Below are 24,347 nucleotides of genomic sequence, written 5' to 3'. Positions count from 1 at the left end.
TATGCGACGTGATTCTGAGCATGCGCCGTTCGGTTGGGAATTAATTTACATTAAACTTCAGCAGAGCCAGGTTCAACAGCAACTCTTCAAAACAACAACGCTCTCAACGTTTTGGTGTCAACAAATGGTAATGTACCCTGTTATTGCTAAGAAAGCTCTGGAGATGTTAATATTGTTTGTTACAACATATCTTTGCGAGCCATCCTTTGAGGATGCTGGACATAAAAACGAAGAAAAGTAACAGACTTTGTTGCGAAAATGACATGAGAGTGGCACTTGCCAAGGTAAAGCCGCGCATTTCTGAACTGGGCTCTGAAAGACACACTGATTTGCAGTAAAATTTCATTATTATGTTTTTGTTTTTGTGTGAAAATCATGTTTTAATGGTTTTGTTCTTTGTTCTTAATGGTTTTGTTCTTTAATGGTTGTGTTCATTTTGTGCACCTATGTATAAATATATACCTATGTTTTGAATTTAAAAAAATCATATTTTATTTTTCCAATTATGAAGGGTTCGGTGAATGCGCATATGAAACTGGTGGGGTTCAGTACCTCCAACAAGGTTAAGAACCACTGGTCTAGAGGGAAAATTCCAGGATCAGCCAAGTGGGCAAAGCACTGGGGATTTGCATCAAAAGTTGGGCTATTTCCATTAATTTCACTGAAAGCAAATAGTTACATATTCTAGGACCGTTACGAGACCCTGCTAGCGCGCATATTTGACTCTTCAATCCTACATTATTTATTAGGCTTGTGTAGTATGCAATAAACTGAGCAGTGTTGAGTTGGTAAGTGCAGTAATTCTAAAGAAAACAAAGTCAAACGTAATATAGATCTGACTACAGTAATCTGAAATCTGTTCATATGGGTGGTACTCTGCTGTACCTCACTAGGTTACTTTGTTTAGGTATATGTCAAAGTCTAATGCCGCGTACACACGATCATTTTTCGGGTTCTAAAAAATTATGTATGGCTCTAGAAAAAACGGCCTTGCCTACACACGATCGTGAAAAAAAAATGCTCTAGCAAAGTGCGGTGACGTACAACACGTACAACGGCACTATAAAGGGGAAGTTCCATTCGGATGGCGCCACCCTTTGGGCTGCTTTAGCTGATTTTGCGTTAGTAAAAGATGATTCGTGCTTTTCTGTCTGTTACGGCGTGATGAATGTGTTTACTCCATTACGAACAGTAGTTTTACCAGAACGAGCGCTCCCGTCTCATAACTTGCTTCTGAGCATGCGCAGGTTTTTCACGTCGTTAAAGCCCACACACGACTATTTTTTACAACCCGAAAAACGTTGTTAAAAAATAGAACATGTTCGAATTTTTTTTGCCCATTTTTTAGAACCCGAAAAATCCTTTCAAGCCCACACATGATCATTTTTAATGACATTAAAATAAAAAAAGTCATTTTTTAGAACCCGAAAAATTATCGTGTGTACGCGGCATTAAACTACAGCTCCAGACAAAACTGTTTTGGGTAGAGTAGGAAGGGATTAGAACCTCCGTCAGGCTTTTATTGCTTTAGGATTAGGGCTAATTAACACAACCATTCATGGCCGTACACCCCTCCAGAAGAGCAAGTATGGCCTAGTATTTACAATCAGCTGCTGACTGAAGCCTGTACAAATCAATGACTGGCTGACTTTGTCCACGGCTGCTCATATGTAATAGATTACATGCAGCTAGGCACAGATGTGTGGCTCTGTACGCAGACTGTTTGCTTCCATGGCTGCTCATTTGATCATAACCACAGGTCATATGCGATTAAATGTGGACGGCTGCAGAGCATCTCAACCTGTCATTGATTTGTACAGGTTACACAGCCCCTGCAGAAGGTACCCGCCACAAAAATACGCTAATCTCTGTGGTGTACAGCTAGGAACAGCTTTGTAAATGGGCCCTAAGGAACAGAAGCACAACTCTAAGTCCAGAATTATATTTTATTTAAAATTGCCAAGGAAATGCCACCACATTTAGGGGATAGAGTCCTCCTTCTTCAGGGATGAAATCTGGAAAAATCTGGACCAGATATTAGTATATAAAAGACAGCTAATTTAATGTTGTTATTTCCTTTGTACTCCCCTTAGGAAAATTAGAACTGCCAGTCTATTCCAAAACAAAAACTTAAACCCTTTTGAATACACGTTGAGCAATCCAGCGCTCCACAATGCCTGAAGACATCCGGAGGCTTTTATCACTGTCTGTGTCCCTGCTGTAGAGAATTACCTTCTCCTGTATTGTCCCCAGTACAAAAAGTGAAGATGAATCTGTTTTTTTTTTTTAGATTGTCCTAACCCTGGCTGGTACACTATCACTGCTGTCCTATGCTGTAATCCAGAGGCATTATCTGCATAGAGCTTCCTCCAATACTTACTGATAGGATAAATAACGTCTCATTAAAATGGCCATGGGTGCATAAATGTAATGGGGAAATTAGACTGTAAGGGCCAGATTCACGTAGCCCGGGCGCAACGTAACGTAACCGATTTAGGTTACACCGCCGCAAATTTTCTGTCTAAGTGCCCGATCCACAAACCTGGAAATTTGCGGCGGTGTATCCTAAATCCATCCGGCGCAAGGCGGGCCAATTCAAATGGGGCGGGTACCATTTAAATTAGGCGTGCTCCCGCGCCGGACGTACTGCGCATGCTCCCGACGCAAATTTCCCGATGTGCTTTGCGCGAAATTACGACGCGCCAATGTTTTGTGAATTGCAACGTGAAAAAGACTTGCGCCGGAAAAAAAAAAATAAAAATTTAAAAGCGACGCGGGAAAGACGGGTATACTTTTACATGGTGTAGTAATTTTACACTTGTAAAAGGTGCCCTATCTTTGCGACGGCAAACTAACACTTGCGGCGACGTAACGACGGGAAAAAGTTTTGTGGATCGCCGTAACTGCTAATTTGCATACCCGACGCTGGTTTACGACGCGAACTCCCCCCAGCGGCGGCCGCGGTACTGCATCCTAAGATCCGACAGTGTAAAACTCTTACACCTGTCGGATATTAGGGATATTTATGCGTAACTGATTCTATGAATCAGTCGCATAGATAGAAACAGGGATACGACGGCGTATCAGCAGATACGCCATCGTATCCCTTTTGTGAATCTGGCCCTAAGTTCCTTTGGGGTGAAGGAATAGAACTTATTTCTAAAAGACTGCATATTACAGCTATAAAAAGCAGAGATAATGGATCCTCTTATACAGGGAATCACCACAGGCCACTTCTGAAAACTGCTGGTCAGCGGCTACAACAATTCTCAACTGTTGATAAAGGTGCATTAGTTATGGTCCTAATCTTTGCAGCAGTAGGAGTACATCCAATTTGATCATGCTGTGTTGCTAGTCCTCCTCGTTAATGGGATGAGTGGTAAGCAGTAAAATAAAAAATAAAAGGCAGTTAAAATAGAAATGTCAGCAACTTGAGCTGGATCAATATAGTGCATAACTAATTAGTCAGAAACACTGGTGCATTAGATACTAGGATCTACTGTATGCATAACTCAGGGAGACTAAGCAGCAAAAAGCAGCATGTTGACCACAAGGTTGAATGCCAAATTCTAAATATTAATGAATGAGCAAATAGAATTTAGGGAAGCATAGTGGCTTAGCATGTCTGCCTTACAGCACTGGGGTCCCATGTTATTTGCCTGGAGTTTGCATGTTCTCCCTATGCTTGCATGGGGTTTCCTCCGGGTACTCTTGTTTCTTCCCACACTCTAAAGACATACTGGTAGGTTAATTGGCTCCTGTCTAAACTGGCCCCAGTATGTGTATGTATGTATATGAGGTAGGGGGCCTTAGATTGTTTAAGCTCCTTGGGGGCAGGAACTGATGTTAATGTACAAATTTGTAAAGTGTTGCGTAAACTGTCAGCCCAATATAAATACCTGGAATAAATAAATGATAAATGGAATCTGCTACTGCCATTCTGGCTTGAATGGATAAACATAATACTGGAGAATATATTGGCTGTGCATTGCAAGTCTTATGGCTTGTTCACATCAATCCACACCTATGTGTTGACATCCAATGCAAAGTGCATTGCAACACAGGATGACATGCATATTAAATATCATTGATTGATTATTGATTTCCATGGGAAACACATCAGAGGCAAAAGTGCATGTGTCTAATCCCAGTTATAACATTGACCTATGGACATTAGGAGAGTTCCCTAATTTCCTCTCTGGTAAAACATTTGCCAGCAATGGACGTGTAAGGCCCCTTCTACATTGGACGGGCTCCAGTGGAGTGTGCCTGCTCAGCGGGGAATCTGTCCGCCGATCACTGCTCAGCAGGTGGATTGCTGGCTTATGTCTGCTTTGCTTATGCAGAGTGGACACAGACACAGCCCGCTCTTCTCTATAAGCTACGAGTAAGCATTACATGATGTGAAACATGTCAGCTCTTTTTTCCTAGTCCACTTCTTGTTTGACTGCATGAATTTTGGCTGTTTTTTCCATATGAATTTTTGTTGTTTTTTCATGTTTTGAATAAAGACATCGTTTTTTGAGGAGTGCGGCGATCCAGGATTTTTCTTTCATCCCATGCTAATTGAGCACAGCCAGCACCCTTTTGGTTTGTTGGGACGGAAGCAACGGGGATTAATTGTTTTATAGAGCGGTATACTTTTCTTCTTCTCTATAGGCGGTCGGACGTAATGAACATCTTATCCGTTTACACCCAACTGCCATCCAATCTGATCCACCAGACGGATGGGGAACGGATCCCCAGCTGTCTGTTTTTAGTGGTTCAGATGTCGGAGGTGTCAAAACATGTCCGTTGACACCCACCACTCCATAGAGGAGACTGAAAGGTCTGATCAGGTCTGCCTGAAAAACTGCCAGGCGGCCCAATCAGTCCACTAGTGTGCGGGGACCTAAAAGTGAAAGTAAATCTCTTTAAAGGGGTTGTAAAGGAAAAAAAATGTTTTTCATAATAAGCATCCTTTACCTCATTGTTCGTTTTTGCTCAGAAGTTGCTCTATTTCTTCTCTGTTCTGTTCACTTCCTGCTTGTCTGATTTTACTGACCACCGTGAAGGGAGGCTTTACTGCGGTGGTCAGTAACGTGCTCACCCCCTCCTGGGAGCTACATCTGTGCGGCAGGACGCTCTCTACGTGTTAGAGACTTCAAGGAGGTGTGAATTACTGGGCGTGCCGCAATTCATACTGGGAAATGTAGTTCTTACATGAACGAGCGCCGCAAACCAGGAAGTGAATGAGAGAGCATAAACTAGAATGCTGGAGGTGATATAGATGAAGGAATTTAATGGGTATTCACTTGTTTTTTAATATAATCATTACACTATTCTGTCTGTCTACCTTGCAGACATTAATTTTAGACAACATTTTTTTTTCCTTTACAACTCCTTTAACCACTTCAATACCCGCCCGTTGTCATTTGACGTTCCACAGATGGGATCTCCCATCCTGGGTGGACGTCAAATGACGTCCTGGGCTTTGCGGGTGAATATCTGAATGATGCCTGCAGCCAGAGGCATCATCCAGATATTCTTTTGTTCTGCCGGCGATTCTGCACAGCATAAGAACGATCATAGCGGCGGTTCCGCCGCTTGATCGTTCTTACAGGCGGCGGGAGGGGACATCCCCCCCCCTTCCGCCGCCATCCGGTGCTTCTCCGGGCTCTCCCGTGCCTTCGGGGGCCCGGAGAAAGAATCGTCCGGCGCTCGCAGGAAGCATAGATGGTCACCAGTCATCTCTATGACCGTCGGAGGACCCGGGCGCGATGTGATGACGTCACACCCGGGTCCCCGTAAGTAAACAAAGCCGCGATTGCGGCTAGTAAGCAACAGTATTCATGAGATCGGTGAATTTTTTTTCACCGATCTCATGGTTTCCAGCCTGGGGGAGAGATGCAGGGTCTTATTGACCCCGCATCTCTCCATAAAGAGGACCTGTCACACACATTCCTATTACAAGGGATGTTTACATTCCTTGTAATAGGAATAAAAGTAAAAAAAAAAAAAAAAAAAATTAGAAAAGAAGTGTAAAAAAGAAAACAATAAGTAAAAAAATAAATAAAAGAATAAAAAAAAAAATTAAAACGCCCCTGTCCCCGGTAGCTCGCGCGCAGTAGCGAACGCACACGTAAGTCCCGCCGACATATGTGAACGCCGTTTAAACCACATATGTGAGGTATCGCCGCGTGCGTTAGAGTGCCGGCAACAAATCTAGAACTAGATCTCCTCTGTAAATCTAAACTGGTAACCTGTAAAAAAAAATTAAAGCGTTGCCTATGGAGATTTTTAAGTACCGAAGTTTGGCGCCATTCCATGAGTATGCGCAATTTTAAAGCGTGACATGTTAGGTATCTATTTACTCGGTGTAACATAATCTTTCACATTATACCAAAAAATTGGGCTAAATTTACTGTTTTGTTATTTTTTTAATTCATGAAACAATTTTTTTCCAAAAAAAGGGCGTTTGAAAAATTATTGCGCGAATACCGTGCAAGATAAAATGTTGCAATGACCGTCGTTTTATTCCCTAGGGTGTCTGCTAAAAAAACATATATAATATTTGGGGGTTCTGCGTAATTTTCTAGCAAAAGAATGATGATTTGTACATGTAGGAGAGAAGTGCCAGAATAGGCCCGGTAATGAGGTGTGTATAAAAGCCCTGTATTGAAGTGGTTAAGAACCAATTCACACTAGTGCTGTGAGTGGCGTTTTTTCGATTTTGTAAAACACCAGTCACTGCACTAAAACAAGTGTTTTCTGTGTGTCCTATACAGTGATGAAAATAAGTATTTGAACACCCTGCTATTTTGCAAGTTCTCCCGCTTGGAAATCATGGAGGGGTCTGAAATTGTCATCGTAGGTGCATGTCCACTGTGAGAGACATAATCAAAAAAAAAAATCCAGAAATCACAATTTATGATTTTTTAACTATTTATTTGCAAATAAGTATTTGAACACCTGTCTATCAGCTAGAATTCTGACCCTCAAAGACCTGTTAGTCTGCCTTTAACCTCTTCCCCACCGCTCCATAGACAAAAGACGTCTACAGAGCGGTGGAGTTATTCCGGGACGACGTCCCTGGGACGTCCTCCCAGAATGCTTCACTCGCGCGCCCCCTGCGGCGCGCTCCCAGAAGCATCTGTGAGCGCCGGGTCTAGAAGACCCGGCGCATCACAGATCGCGGTAAATCGCCGCTGATATCGGCGGTTTACCACGTGATCGCTCCGTCAAATGACGGAGCGATCACTTGTAAACAAACCGGCGTCATGTAATGACGCCGGTTCCTCCCTCTCCTCTCTGTACCGATCGGTACAGTGTGAGAGGAGAGGGGGGAGAGCGGCAGCAGCAGCAGCAGCTGCTGTGGGATGGATCTGTGACAAATGCAGTCACAGATCCATCCCTCCCTCCCTGTGCAATACTCTGCAATAAATAACACCCATACTCTGCAATACCCCCCACACTCTGCAATACCCCCCACATTCTGCAATACCCCCCACACTCTGCTATACCCCCCACACTCTGCTATACCCCCCACACTCTGCTATACCCCCCACACTCTGCTATACCCCCCACACTCTGCAATACCCCCCACACTCTGCAATACCCCCCACACTCTGCAATACCCCCCACACTCTGCAATACCTTCTAATATGACAGAAACGAGAATTTTATTTTTACCGAATTTTCAGTGTTTTTTCTTTTATAGCGCAAAAAATAAAAACCGCAGAGGTGATCAAATACCACCAAAAGAACGCTCTATTTGTGGGAAAAAAAGGACAAAAATTTCAGATGGGCACAATGTTGTATGACTGAGTTATTGTCATTCAAATTGTGAGAGCACCGAAAGCTGAAAATTGGTCTGGTGAGGAAGGGGGTTTAAGTGCCCAGTGGTCAAGAGGTTAAAATGTCCACCTCCACTCCATTTATTATCCTAAATTAGATGCACCTGTTTGAGGTCATTAGCTGCATAAAGACACCTGTCCACCCCATACAATCAGTAAGAATCGAACTACTAACATGGCAAAGACCAAAGAGCTGTCCAAAGACACTAGAGACAAAATTGTACACCTCCACAAGGCTGGAAAGGGCTACGGGGAAATTGCCAAGCAGCTTGGTGAAAAAAGGTCCACTGTTGGAGCAATCATTAGAAAATGGAAGAAGCTAAACATGACTGTCAATCTCCCTCGGACTGGGGCTTCATGCAAAATCTCACCTCGTGGGGTCTCAATGATCCTAAGAAACGTGAGAAATCAGCCCAGGGCTACACGGGAGGAGCTGGTCAATGACCTGAAAAGAGCTGGGACCACCGTTTCCAAGGTTACTGTTGGTAATACACTAAGACGTCATGGTTTGAAATCATGCATGGCACGGAAGGTTCCCCTGCTTAAACCAGCACATGTCAAGGCCCGTCTTAAGTTTGCCAATGACCATTTGGATGATCCAGAGGAGTCATGGGAGAAAGTCATGTGGTCAGATGAGACCAAAATAGAACTTTTTGGTCATAATTCCACTAACCGTGTTTGGAGGAAGAAGAATGATGAGTACCATCCCAAGAACACCATCCCTACTGTGAAGCATGGGGGTGGTAGCATCATGCTTTGGGGGTGTTTTTCTGCACATGGGACAGGGCCACTGCACTGTATTAAGGAGAGGATGACCGGGGCCATGTATTGCGAGATTTTGGGCAACAACCTCCTTCCCTCAGTTAGAGCTTTGAAGATGGGTCGAGGCTGGGTCTTCCAACATGACAATGACCCGAAGCACACAGCCAGGATAACCAAGGAGTGGCTCTGTAAGAAGCATATCAAGGTTCTGGCGTGGCCTAGCCAGTCTCCAGACCTAAACCCAATAGAGAATCTTTGGAGGGAGCTCAAACTCCGTGTTTCTCAGCGACAGCCCAGAAACCTGACTGATCTAGAGAAGATCTGTGTGGAGGAGTGGGCCAAAATCCCTCCTCCAGTGTGTGCAAACCTGGTGAAAAACTACAAGAAACGTTTGACCTCTGTAATTGCAAACAAAGGCTACTGTACCAAATATTAACATTGATTTTCTCAGGTGTTCAAATACTTATTTGCAGCTGTATCATACAAATAAATAGTTAAAAAAATCATACATTGTGATTTCTGGATTTTTTTTTTTTTTTATTATGTCTTTCACAGTGGACATGCACCTACGATAACAATTTCAGACCCCTCCATGATTTCCAAGTGGGAGAACTTGCAAAATAGCAGGGTGTTCAAATACTTATTTTCATCACTGTACATGCAGCCTGGAGCTGTGCTGCAGTGATCTGTGATAAAATGCAGACATCCAGCACTGGTAAGTATCACATGTAAAGACAGTGGTGTCACCTTTCTAGATATACAATGTGACGGGGATGTGCAAAATTTGGGTCCACCCCCATCCCTCCTGCCTTTCAGTCAATTGGTCCTTGGAAGTTCAGGGTGCTCTCACAGACCAATAGGCAGGCTTGTAATGCAGGAAAAGGCAAGATCGAGTCACCAATGTCTGGATCTATTGATGGTTCTAACATGTTGGTTCCACTAAGTCCACAGTCTCAGCTTAGTCGTGTTTCATCTTGTTTCATTGCTTCATCACATGCTCTGTTGGTGACAGGTTTACTTTAAGGTATGGATACAATTAGTAATACACTAGACAATGATGGGGTAATCCATGTGTCAAAGAATGATAAGAGCTCAACAATGTGCACCGCATACTAGCTCATTATGAAATACTTACCTTGGAACGAGGTGTAGAGAACTTACCTGGTCCACGCCGAGCGAGATGTCATCTTGCCTCGGCGTGTCTTCTGGGTATCGCTGCTCCAGCGCTGTGATTGGCTGGAGCAGCGATGTCCTCACTCCCGCACATGCGCGCGGGAGATTTCATTCCGGCAAGGTCCGGCGGCTGCTACAATCAGCGGCGCATTGTTAGGGGAATATCTCCTAAACCATGCAGGTTTAGGAGATATTCTTTATACCTAGAGGTAAGCCTAATTATAGGCTTACCTGTAGGTAAAAGTGGTAGTAAAGACTTTACTACCACTTTAACTTTAATGGCATCCCAGTCTTAGTCCGTAGGGTTCAATATTGAGTTGGCCCACTCCTTGCAGCTATAACAGCTTCAACTCTTCTGGGAAGGCTGTCCACAAGGTTTAGGAGAGTGTCTATGGGAATGTCTGACCATTCTTCAAGAAGCGCATTTGTGAGGTCAGGGACTGATGTTGGACGAGAAGGCCTGGCTCGCAGTCTCTGCTCTAATTCATCCCAAAGGTGTTCTATCACCAGTAAAGTTAGCCCAATTCTTTTTATATTGTGAAAGATAATGTAACGCCGAGTAAATTGATAAATTGATACCCAACATGTCACGCTTCAAAATTGTGTCCGCTGGTGGAATAGCGACAAACTTTTACCCTTTAAAATCTCCATAGGCGAAGTTTAAAAAATTCTACAGGTTGCATGTTTTGAGTAACAGAGGAGGTCTAGGGCTAGAATTATTGCTCTCACTCTGCCAATCGAGGCAATATCTCACATGTGTGGTTTGAACACCGCTTTCATATGCGGGCGCTACTCACGTATGTCTTCGCTTCTGCGCGTGAGCTCGGCGGGACGGGGTGCGTTCCTGACTCCTAACATTTTTAGCTGGCTCCTAGATTCCAAGCAAATTTGTCAAGCCCTGCTGTAAAGAGTGAGCTAACTCAATAATGAATCCTACGGACTAAGACTGGGATGCCATTAAAGTTCATGTGCATGTAAAGGCAAGCGTCCCAATACTTTTGGTAATATAGTGTATTTGCCAGCATGCCGTGTTTTAAGACTTTTCACTTTTATATATATATATATATATATATATATATATATATATATATATATATATATAGCATAGAAGTTTCTAAAACCATTTGTTCTCAGTAAGGAAGAACAATCTGTCATTAACCAGGGACGGCAAGAGCAGTGCATGATTCCTCGAACTGATGGAGTCCCTGCGGAGGTACGAAGGGTGCTGGTTTTGTGCATCTGCATTGTATTACAGCACTAAGGGTGGGAGAAGGGGCGGGGCCCCAGCAGGCTTGCAGTCTCATTGGCCTACATTCCATTCTGTAACTAGGTAACTGTTTCAGGAGATGGGGCTCGCAGGCTTGACGCTCCATGCTGCTTCGCTATCACATTGCTCAGGCTGAAGACTGCATCTGCTGCACATTATCACGCCCAGAATACTGGATTTCCTGACTGCTGCATTGGAGGGGGAAGTTAGATTACACTGAAAGGTACCCTCCTGGTCACTGCAGAACATGCTGGGGTAACCTCTTTACTCCCAGCAACCATTTTTCTATATAAAGAGTCTAGAACAAAAGGAAGAAAGGATGGCAGGAAAGTGGCAAAAAGCTGTGCCAACACTGTGAAGTCCTTATGACTAAGAGAAACTTCCAGGGCACACCCCCTGGCACCACCTTCCCATATCCCTGAGGTCATTGGGATTTATTCAGCACTGCTATGCAAAGGGCAATGAGGATGTGAAAACTGCAGTGATAACCAGAAACACCTTACAATGCACTACACTGAAATGTGATTGGTCGATACAAGCCATGGCACTTTAAATGCACTTCACACTCCTTTATTACATAAACGCAATAGTCTACTGCCAAACAACCATTAGAGAAACAATGAAGGACCACAGCCAATCAGGTCCCTCCTGGTGCCCTCCAGCTCTGGCAAACCTCTAAATCCCAGCATGCCCTGCGCAATAGAGGGCACTAGGTTACCTAGTCTGCAATCTGACTGGTTGGCATGAAATTGCAGCCGACAGGCATCAGCAAATCATGCCCATCCCTGATCCCCACTGCAGTCCCTGAGACTCTCTGAACTTAGCAGTGCTGCTGATATAAAGAGTAAAGTGCACTCATCCATAGCACAGAGATGCTGATTTATCCATTTAGAGCTGAGTGCTTGCAGCAGATGGCTGCTGAGTGTTTGCACTGCAGAAGGTAATCAAACAAATGTGCTTTAGCCCCCCCGTTTCACATCGGTGCGATTTGACAGATCAAATCGCAGCCTAGTGCCGGCATTATGACGAGAAATGCCCCTCGTCAAATAGTGCCCGCCCGGTACTTCGCAGGCTCAGCGCTTGCGCAGTATGAAGCCGCCAAAAGCCTCCAAACATCGTAATTTATGAACAGCTGTAGACGGCGCCTGCGCACAAAAGCCAACATTTTGCTACACGCTCCTCGTGCAAGTCTGCAAGGGGCGGATTTCTTCATGATGGGCGCATGTGTGGGGGGCGGATGCCTACAGAAGGGGGCGTATTTTGAAATGATGGTCAGTGCTGTTAATCTGCTATACTGCCTACACGTGTTAGCGGGGTGTGTTTAGCCAACTGAAGGTCGGGTTTTTCAGTGTTGATGGGCAAGTTTGCAGGGCCAATTTAGCGAGCTAACACAAGCAATAGCACTGCCCATTCTTACAAAATACGCCCCCTTCTGTAGGCATCCGTCCCTCACACATGCCCATCATGAAGAAATCGGCCCCTTACAGACTTGCACGAGCATCAGGAGCGTGTGGCACAATGTCAGCTATTGTGCGCAGGCGCAGTCTACAGCTGATCCTAAATTCTGATGTTTGGCGACTTTCGGCGGCTCCATACTGCGCATGCGCAGTTCCGGCTGGGCATTTCTCGACAGGACCCCGGCAATAGGAACGTCCCAATCGGTGCAACGCCACCCCGATTTCCAAAGGTAGTTCCTGCACTACTTTTGGCTACTTCAAGGGCGACGTTGGATCTACCAACAACTACAGTGCAAAGGTCTGCCTAGCTGGATACAATTTGATTGGATATATTAGGTAGGTTCTCATATTACATCGTTTTGATACATCTAATGCTGACTGTACAAGGATTATATGATCAGATTGTAACATGTAAGGTGACCCATAGATTTACCAAACGTAACATGAGGACCTACCTAAACTATCCAATCAAACAGTATCCAACCAGGAAGGTTGGTAGTTATGAAGGATAATGGAAATTAATGGACTAATAAATTGGACAGGTAGTTAATGTAAAAGATCTATAAATATTTATTTTGGAAAAAATGCATAAATAGAAACTTGTATACATAATTTCATAAAACAGTATCAGCATATGATATCAGTGCATCTAACACAAAGTAAGAGATACATTTGTACTTATACAGATACATTCATGGCATAAAAGCACATAGCGTCAAGAAGGTATAGAACTCTTCGTTTTTTAAGCTGAATCCGATATGCATAATGGTAGATCTTGCATTTACTCTCGACATGTTTCGCTTACAGGACGCTTCATCAGGAGCATAAAGGTGGATCAATCGAATCTCAAAGAGTCGATCCAACCACTAATTGTGTGGTAAAGAGTGTACAACGCTTTTAACATAACCAGCCTCCTGGGCATGTGGTAGGTACTCGTTGTGTCTAAAGGTACAAAGGTAGGACTATGGTACAAACTGTTGTTCTGTTGTACCATAGTCCTACCTTTGTACCTTTAGACACAACGAGTACCTACCACATGCCCAGGAGGCTGGTTAGGTTAAAAGCATTCTACACTCTTTACCACACAATCAGTAGTTGGATCGACTCTTTGAGATTCGATTGATTTACCTTTATGCTCCTGATGAAGCGTCCTGTACGCGAAACATGTCAAGAGTAAATGCAAGATCTACCATTATGCATATCGGATTCAGCTTCAAAGACTAAGAGTTCTATACCTTCTTGACGCTATGTGCTTTTATGCCATGAATGTATCTGTATAGGTACAAATGTATCTCTTACATTGTGTTAGATGCACTGATATCATATGCTGATACTGTTTTATGAAATAATGTATACAAGTTTCTATTTATGCATTGTTTACAAAATAAATATTTATAGATCTTTTACATTAACTACCTGTACCGCCAAAAGTCTAATTTATTAGTCCATTAATTTCCATAGTCACTTTCCCCGGACGTCGGTACATTAAAATGAGTGCATTCACAGTGATTAGTCGCCCTGTGATTATATGCAAGTCTGGCAAGGCCCATTAAAAAAGTTATGAAGGATAATCTGACCATACAAACTTTGTACAATCAACTTTACCAAATCTATGTAATACAAGGGCCTACCTCAACTATCCCACCTGTATTTGATCAGACAGGCCCTTGTACTACACAGCTGTTGGTAGGTCTAAAGGAGGTTGTATAGTCAGATTTTACCGTATGTGGTGAGCCTTACCCCTGGTACACACTTATTTATTTATTTTCAACCCAGCAGGCTAAATGAAAAAAAAAAAAAACGGAAGAGCTCAGGAGGAAATCATGTACTAACAATCTGATGTTAGTACAGCAATCTCCCCTAATGAGTTTTTGGGGGGTTATTTATGAAAGGCAAATCAACTTTGCACTACAAGTGAAAATTGCACTTGAAAGTGCACTTGGAAGTGCAGTCGCTGTAGATCCGAGGGGGGCATGCAAGGAAGATAAAAAACAGTATTTTAGCTTGCACATGATTGGATGATAAAATCAGCAGAGCTTCCCCTTATTTCAGATCTTTCCCTCAGATTTACAGAGACTGCACTTCCAATGCACTTCCAATGCAATATCAAGTACACTTTGCACTCTTAGAGTGGATTTTCCTTTCGTAAATAACCCCCAATGTGTTTTGATAGGGTCCCCCTATTAGGGGGACACCCCACCCCAGCCAGAACACTCCAAACATTGCTCACAGCCATTGGCTGAAAGCGTTGATTGGATGCCGATTGGCAGACCTTTTTTGGTCATGCCCCTTCGACAGAAGCCAAACCGGCTGCCTTCCCCCCAGCTTGAATGTTGGTTGGTTTCTATTAAACTGCCCGATATTTGGCCGGGGCTTTAGAGTCATCATTATAATCTGACCATACATTCTTTCTACAATCAACCTTTAAAAATTGGAAAATGTAATATGGGTACATAACTAATATACTCAATTTGTATCCAGTCAGGTACTACACATTTGTAAAAAGTCCTATACTAATATAGTACAGGCATACACTCACTTTACATACACTCGTGAGTAAGGACATACCCGTCAGTGTATGTAAAGTGCCTTACAAGTACTGTACAGACATTGTGCAGCCGCAGTATAAGGAGCTGAAGCTGCCAGAGCATAGCCCGCCCTGTTCCAGTGTGCCCCTGACACCCCCGCTACAGCCCCTGAGACCTTAACTACAGCTTCTGACACACCCGCTACAGCCCCTGAGACCTAAACTACAGCTTTTGACACCCTCACTACAGCCCCTGACCCCCCACTACACCCTAGAAGTGAAAAAAGGTATTGTTTCACTTTAAGTACATTTTCATTTTACATACATGCTCTGGTCCCATTGTGTACTTAAAAGTGGGGTATGCCTGTATATTCACTTCTAATTATCTGTAAACTGTATGAATGTTTTCTATTTTTAGAAAACAAAATAAATATATTGAATAATAAAAGCGAGTTTTTAAATGTTACAGTGATGCCAAAGCAAGTCATCAGAGCTCTGATACACCCAATAATAACATCCTAATACTAACACCTTAATATAAAATATTATAAACTTTTCCTTCTGACTCTGGAGATGTGATATAGAGAGGAGAGTCGTACTGCAGCATTGTCTCTTCTATCAGAGGGATAGGTGTGATCCAGTACTGCACCACCAGAGGTATCCCAGCCTAACCGTACATGACTGGAACTTCCCAAGTGCACTGCTTCCAGTATGTATGATTAAGGGCTCATTTACACTGCAACCCCCGCGGTCCCTGTGCAGTCACCGTGCGGTCCCTGTGCGGTCCTGCGTCCACATCCACATGCATTTCTTGGCTTATTTTTTTTACTAATTCCATATTCTGATGCAAAAAATGCAGCATGCTGTACTTTTTTTCTTTTTTTTCGCCCGTAACAACACCGCAATGATGTAAACTAGGCTTATCAAAATACATAAATGTTTCTTTTATATCATGAAAAGCGTTTGTTTGCATATGGTGCAAATAAGCCTTATCCCAGCAAAACAATCGAGTACTGTCCATGATATTTTTTTTCCCCAATTTGCAATAATTGTTACATTTTCAGGACAAGCGTTTGTGGCGTTGCCAGAGAACACCCTGAAATCGTGTCCTGAAAATGTAACCGTTCGCACAAAGAAAGTATCACAGACAGTACTTCTTTTATTATTTTGTTGCAAGTGCACTAATACGGCTGCAATCACCCCCAGCGTGATTAACCCAGCACAACTTTGCAGCTAACCCAATGGGACGCCCCGTTCACTGCAGCAGCCCTGTAAGTGAGGCCAGACCGGATCCAACTGGTTCATACCCATACCAATCTGATACCTCAATGCTCATTCTCGGTGTTCATCAGGACGCATTAAACCGGTGAAAAGGAGAAAAATGATTTGGAGGTTCTGCTATTCCGATCAGTGCAGCGGTAGTTCTGCATAGCGGCTGAAGTCTCTGACAATCACACACCCCCTTCATCACACGGTCATGCAGAGAGCACAGAGGATCATTTCACATCCCTTGCGCCATCCGCGCTGATCTCGTTAGCATAGTGCAGGAGGATGATTCCTAATATCTGGGCCAAGACACTGGACTTTGCATGTTCTCCCTGTGCTTGCATGGGTTTCCTCCGGCTACTCCGGTTTCTTCCCACACTCCAGGGACATACTGGGAGGATGACTGTCTAAATCGACCCTAGTCTGTACGGGAGGTGGGACCTTAGATTGTAAGCTCCTGAGGGCAGGGACTGATGTGAATGTACGATATGCAAATTTCTGCATAAATTGTTGGCATTATATAAATACCTGTAATAAAGGATTAGCTCCTAAGGGATACTGCACTTTGCTCAATGCCCCAGATCCTGCTACAAGTACGTGAATAAGTTTGTTTGCATGCCTGATACACATACTGCAATCAGCTTGTACAATTTATGTTGGATTGTATAGACATCTGAATGTCTATGGAAGCAATTAAGATACACCCCCCTGTGTCAGATTGTACAGAGATCTCAATGTCTATGGTAGCAATTTAGATACACCCCCCCTATGTCAGATTGTACAGAGATCTCAATGTCTATGGAAGCTTTTGAGATACAACTCTTGGGATGGATAGTACAGAATACTCAGTTCTATGGAAACAATTAAGGGGCAACCCTTGCCCTGAATTGTACAGAAATCCCAATGTATATGACAGTGATTGAGATACAACTCTTGGGATGGATAGTAAAGCCATTGTAATGTCTATTGCACAGAAATCTCAAGGTCTATTGAAATTATTGAGATACAATTCTTTGGTTGGATTGTACAGAGATCTCTAGGTCTATGGAAGCAATTAGGACCGCTTAGGCTATTTATTTATTTTTCGACTAACTTTACCAGATCCGTTTGATGCAATTGTACTAACGAATGATGACAAATCTGGAGGTGAATGGAGCCACCCAACTATCCTTTTTTTATGGTTACCATTTTCCCCCCAACTCTTCTGCAATCATTGATGTTGAGATGGAAAAGACTGCAGTAGGTGACCACACTAATGCAGTCCTCCAGTGAACCTGAGTCAGGGGGGCTGCTGATTGGACGCTGGTGGCATCCGATGACAGCGGGCAAGCATGTGACCCAGCAAAGTGTGCAGACAGTGCCAGTGTACCCTTCCCCAAATGTCAGCTGGTGCCACCCATCCTCTACAGACCAGACACTGTCACCCTGCCCTGGCACACTGGAAGGGATGGGGAGGCCTGCACTGCAGTCAGCAGAGGTGCAATGGATGGATGGATGGATGGGTCAGAGCCATCATGGCCATCCTTGGAATCTGTTACTTACTTGTGAGCACCGCATAAACGCACTGGAGCACCGGCTGGTACTTTAACCCCCTAAAGGCCGAGCTGGGGATCCTCTCTTTAATCCCTTCGTAGAAAATTCTCCTGGCCACCTCCTGGTTCGCGGCTTGGAATTCACGAATATACAGCTGCTGCTCCTTGATGCCATCCTCGGCCCTGGAGCTAGGGGGCGCCAGAGAGGAGTTGCTGCTGCAGCTGGGCAATGGGGGCCACATCTGGGCCGGGGGGACAATCAGGGGGTCCTTCTGGGGCGCCGCTATGGAGCTGGGATCGTCTGCCAGGATTCCCGTCTCACAAACCATCTTTGGAGGCAGGAAATGCATGCAGATAGGGGGTGCGGAGGGGTGCACAGGGGGTGGTGGTGGTGGGGGGGCAAGAGCTGCAGAGTGGGGATTGGGATGGAGAGCTGGGCTGGCTGGGGACGATGTGCACTGAGCGGCCGGGAAGCGGTAAAGAATGTGCTCTGCATGTTACACCACTATTTATATTGCAGCAATGCCGGTACACTGTGCGAGCACCGAGCTTCCAGGGCCCTAGCACCGACCACATTGGCTGCCAGAACCCTCCATGTGATGCCTGGGAGGAACCATCACCCCAGCTTACACCCCCCATCCAGGCGATGACAAGGGACCAGCATGACGCTGCAGGTGGAGCCCGGGACCGAGCTGTCACATTACTCAGCTCGGGGGAAAGGAGAGGAAACTGGACCATCAAATGACACTGTAGCCAGTCATTATTCACTGCATGGAGAGCACACAGTTATATTAATTACCGGACTCTTTATAATTACACTCACTGCAGGGAGGGCAGAAGTGCACCTACTGCCAATATCATCTATCTAGGGCCAATATCATCTACTTAGGGCCAATATCCTCTACCTAGAGCCAATATCATCTATCTAGGGCCAATATAATTTACCTAGGGCCAATATTATTTAGCTAGGGCCAATATCATCTACCTAGGGCCAGTATAATTTACCTAGGGCCAATATCATCTACCTAGGGCCAATATCATCTACCTAGGGCCAATGTCATCTACTTAGGGCCAATATCATCTACCTAGGGCCAATATCATCTATCTAGGGCCAATATCATCTACCTAGGGCCAATATCATCTATCTAGGGCCAATATCATCTACCTAGGCCAGTATAATTTACCTAGGGCCAATATCATCTACCTAGGGCCAATATCATCTACCTAGGGCCAATATCATCTATCTAGGGCCAATATCATCTACCTAGGGCCAGTATAATTTACCTAGGGCCAATATCATCTACCTAGGGCCAATATCATCTACCTAGGGCCAATATCATCTATCTATGGCCAATATCATCTACCTAGGGCCAATATCATCTACCTAGGGCCAATATCATCTATCTAGGGCCAATATCATCTACCTAGGGCCAATATAATTTGCCTAGGGCCAATATCATCTACCTAGGGCCAATATCATCTGTCTAGGGCCAATGTCACCTACCTAGGGCCAATGTCATCTACCTAGGGCCAATATCATCTACCTAGGGCCAAAATCATCTACCTAGTGCCATTATCATCTATCTAGGGCCAATATCATCTACCTAGGGCCAATATCATCTACCTAGGGCCAATGTCATCTACCTAGGGCCAATGTCATCTACCTAGGGCCAATATCATCTGTCTAGGGCCAATGTCACCTACCTAGGGCCAATGTCATCTACCTAGGGCCAATATCATCTACCTAGGGCCAAAATCATCTACCTAGTGCCATTATCATCTATCTAGGGCCAATATCATCTACCTAGGGCCAATATCATCTACCTAGGGCCAATGTCATCTACCTAGGGCCAATGTCATCTACCTAAGGCCAATGTCATCTACCTAGAGCCAATATCATCTACCTAGGGCCAATGTCTACCTAGGGCCAATATCATCTACCTAGGGCCAATATCATCTACCTAGGGCCAATGTCATCTACCTAAGGCCAATATCATCTACCTAGGGCCAATATCATTTACCTAGGGCCAATATCATCTACCTAGGGCCAATATCATCTACCTAGGGCCAATATCATCTACCTAGGGCCAATATCATCTATCTAGGGCCAATATCATCTACCTAGGGCCAATATCATCTGTCTAGGGCCAATATCATCTACCTAGGGCCAATATCATCTGTCTAGGGCCAATATCATCTACCTAGGGCCAATGTCATCTACCTAGGTCCAATATCATCTACCTAGGGCCAATGTCATCTACCTAAGGCCAATATCATATATCTAGGGCCAATATCATCTACCATGGGCAAATATCATCTATCTGCATATACATACAAGTTTTAAATACTGCCCTCTACATTGCTTCATTATAATTATATTTACTGCCCGGTGGGCTGAAGTGCATATATCCAGTTATATTAACCACTTCTTTACTGGGCACTTAAACCCCCCTCCTGCCCAGACCAATTTTCAGCTTTCAGCGCTGTCACTCTTTGAATGACAATTACGCAGTCATGCTACACTGTACCCAAATTACATTTTTTATACAAAAAAATCCCAGAAATAGAGCTTTCTTTTGGTGGTATTTTGATCAGCTCTGTTTTTTTTTTTTTTGTTTGTTTGTTAAAAAAATAAAAAAAGACCGAAAATTTTGAATAAAAAATACAAAACAGTTTTATATTTTGTTATAAAATTTTGCAAACGGGTAATTTTTCTCCTTCATTTATGTGCGCTGATGAGACTGCACTGATGGGCACTGATAGGCTGCATTGATGGGCACTGATAAGGCGGCACTTGTGGGTACTGATAGGCAGCACTGGTGGGCACTGATGAGGCATCAATGGTGGGCACTGAGAGGTGGCACTGATGGGCGACACTGAAGGGCATTGATAGGTGGCACTAAAGGGCACTAATAGGTGGTACTGATAGCTGGCACTGATGGGTGGCAGTGATGGGCACTGGTAGGTGACACTAATAGGCAGCCCTGCTAGGTGGCACTGATGAAGAAGTGATTGGCACCACTGGTGGACATTGATAGGTGGCACTCCTGGGCATTGATAGTTGGCACTTATTGGTGGCACTAATATACACTGGTGGGCACTGATATGCACTGTGTGGGCACTGGCAGACGGTACTGGTTGGCCGATGTCCCTTACACAGGAGCCGGTGATTGGCTTTTTTCCTAGAAAAAATAAAGATTACCGATCTTCTGTTTACATCACGTGATCAGCTGTCATTGACTGACAGCTGATCACGTGGTAAGGGGCTGGGATCGACCCCTTACTCTATAAGTAACTATAATTATACTCACCGCAGAGAGGGCGGAAGTGCACCTAGGGCTAATATCACCCCCCCCCCTGCACATACATACAAATTGTATTAAATACTGCCCACTACATGGCCTCATTATAGTTGTATTCACTGCAGGTAGCTAGGGCAGAAGTGCACCCATAGGGCCATTATCATCATCCTGCAGATGAAACTACAGTATATATACCCATTTGATTATAATAATTCTCTGCAGGGAGGGCAGAAGTGCACCTAGTGCCATTATCACCTCCCAGTTAATATATGCAGTCATTATAATTATAATAATAGTTCACTGCAGGGAGGGCAGAAGTGCACTTAGGGGTCATTATCACTATCCTGCACATAATACCACATGCAGCCATATGATTATAATAATTCACTGAAGGGAGGCAAAAGTGCACATGGGGCCACTGTCATCTACCTGCACATTATATACAAGTTATATAAACTACTGCACACCTCGTTAAATTAATATTCATATAATTCATATATGCCCTCACCGTCACTTATTATAAGACACTACATGCAGTCATTACAGTGATATATTAATTATTAACTGCAGGGAGTGCAGAAGAGCACCTAGTTATCATCACCCAGTATATAATATGACATTATAATTATAATAATAATTCACTACCGGGAGGGCAAAAGTGCACCAGTGTCAATATCATCACCCACCCAGAATATATTGTTCATACCAGTTATATTAAATGACTACACACTACACAGCCTCAGAGGGCAGAGGTGTACATTGTGCCATCATCATCACCTGGCACATGACATGGAGTCATTGTAATTAGATTGACACATTGCACAGAGGGTAGAAGTGCATATTGTGCCATTAAAACCCCGCACATGGCACTACATGGAGTCATTATAATTAGATATTATCATATTAATGGTTCACTACACTATAGGGCAGAGAAGTGCCATTCACCACCCTGCACATACATATCAGTTATATGTAATTACCGCACACTATTTAGACTCATTATAACTATATACATTTATTGCACAGAGGGCAGAAGAGCACTCTATTCCATTACCACAACTCTACTATCTTCATACACTACATGTTGTCATTAAAACGATATACAATATATAGTAATGAGTCACTGCACAGTGGGCAAAAGTGAACATTGTGGGGCAGATTCACAAAGATCTGCCCCGGTGCAGCGTATCTGAGATACGCTACGCCGCCGTAACTTACTTTTGTTAGGTTCGAATCCTCAACGAATTTGCGCAGTAAGTTACGGCGGCGTAGTCTATCTCTCGCGGCGTAACAGCGCGTAATTCAAATCGACGAGTAGGGGGCGTGTTTCATTTAAATTAAGCGCGTCCCCGCGCCAAACGAACTGCGCATGCTCCGTTCCTAAATTTCCCGCCGTGCATTGCACTTTGTAAGGACGTCATTTTTTGTTACGTGGACGTAAATTACATCCAGCCCGATTCACGGACGACTTACGCAAACTAAATTACATTTTTAAAATTATACGCGGGAACGACAGTCATACTTAACATTGAGTACGCCACCAAATAGCAGCTTTAACTATACGCCGAAAAAAGCCGACTAGAGGCGACGTAAAAAAATGCGACGGCCGCTCGTACGTTCGTGGTTCGTCGGAAATAGCTAATTTGCATACTCGACGCGGAAAACGACGGGAACACCACCCAGCGGACGCCGAAAAAATTGCATCTTAGATCCGAAGACGTACGCCTGTCGGATCTAACCCAGATGCCGTCGTATCTTGTTTTGAGGATTCAAAACAAAGATACGACGCAGGAAATTTGAAAGTACGCCGGCGTATCAGTAGATACGCCGGCGTACTCTCTTTGTGGATCTGCCCCTGTGTCATTATCAATACAGGCACATTCACTAGTTTTATCAATCACCGCACAGAATCATTCATAGGGTACAGAGGGCAGACCTGTCCAGGATCACATTGTACTACATGCAGTCATTATATTTCCATTAAAGACCACACACAGGGCTGAAGAGCACATTGGCTATCATCATTACCCTATGCATACATACCAGTTATATTATTTGCCGCACAGAATCATTACTGGAGACCTATACTGGATTACATTTGTACTTCATTCAATGCCTATGGTTGCACATGGTGCAGAATAATATTAGTGCAGGGTCACTCTGCAAATTACATGATACCATAACAATTCTATATATATGCATTCGTTGGGCACTGAGAACAGAATAATATTCTTGCAGGTTCACACTGCACAGTGCACTGCATGTGGTCATTATAATTACAGTAATTACTGCTCAGAGCGAGGGCACAAGAGCACATTGTGCCATTATACCCCTGCACATACAGTACATGACCCTTTATAATAATCGTTGCACTGAATCACTCATGGGGCACAGAGGGAGAAGTGTACACATCACATTGCACTGCATGCAATCATTAGAATTACAGTAATACCTAGACATGGAGCACAGAGGCCAGAAGATTATTCTTGTAGGATCATTCTGCGATACATGAAGGTATTCTGTATTAATGACTGCACAGAAGGCAGAACAATATTGGTGTAGGATCACTCTACTCATTACACTGCATGCGGTCGTTATAATTATATTGGGGTTTATTTACTAAGGGGAAATCCACTTTGCACTACAAGTGCACTTGGAAGTGCAGTTGCTGTAGATCGAGGGGGACATGCAAGAAAAATCAAAAACATCTTTTTGCTTGTACATGATTGGATATTACAATCAGCAGAGCTTCCCATCATTTCAGACCTTCTCCCCAGATTTACAGCGACTGCACTTCCAAGTGCAAAGTGGATTTGCCTTTAGTAAATCAACCCTATTGAGTCATTGCACATGTGCCATAGGGCACTAATGTATTGTGCAGCATGATACTGCGCATTACACTGCATGCAGTCATATAATAAATGACATATTAATTACTACAAATACTCACTGCAGAGGGGCCATAGAAGGCAGAAGAGCACATTATGTCATTATCATCCAGCACATAAATATAGAATTATTCATGGGGCAAAGGGGGCAGACATGTACAGGATCCTACTACACAACATGTAGCCATTATAATTACAATAATTAATGAGGGCAGAAAAGTAGATTCACTCTGCAAGTTACTGTACATGCGTTAAATATACAGTATATGTTTATATCATGCATATATATATATATATATATATATATATATTACAACTAATCATTTAATCGACAACTA

General features: G+C 43.7%; 1 protein-coding gene across 1 annotated transcript in view; it reads right to left on the bottom strand.

Moving 5' to 3' along the window:
* Positions 1 to 18,213, bottom strand: part of NAT8L (N-acetyltransferase 8 like) — a 77,407-nt gene extending 59,194 nt beyond the window's left edge. Inside the window, exon 1 of the mRNA XM_040335296.1 lies at positions 17,830 to 18,213. Coding sequence (XP_040191230.1) covers positions 17,830 to 18,169 — 340 coding nt within the window. The 5' untranslated portion in view covers positions 18,170 to 18,213. The remainder of the gene's footprint in view (positions 1 to 17,829) is intronic.
* Positions 18,214 to 24,347: the final 6,134 nt, after the last annotated feature.

This window comes from Rana temporaria, chromosome 1 (assembly GCF_905171775.1).
Source record: "Rana temporaria chromosome 1, aRanTem1.1, whole genome shotgun sequence".
NCBI classification, from domain to species: Eukaryota; Metazoa; Chordata; class Amphibia; order Anura; family Ranidae; genus Rana; species Rana temporaria.
Note: the sequence above shows the minus strand (reverse complement) of the source record. Positions and strands in the feature narration are given on the sequence as shown.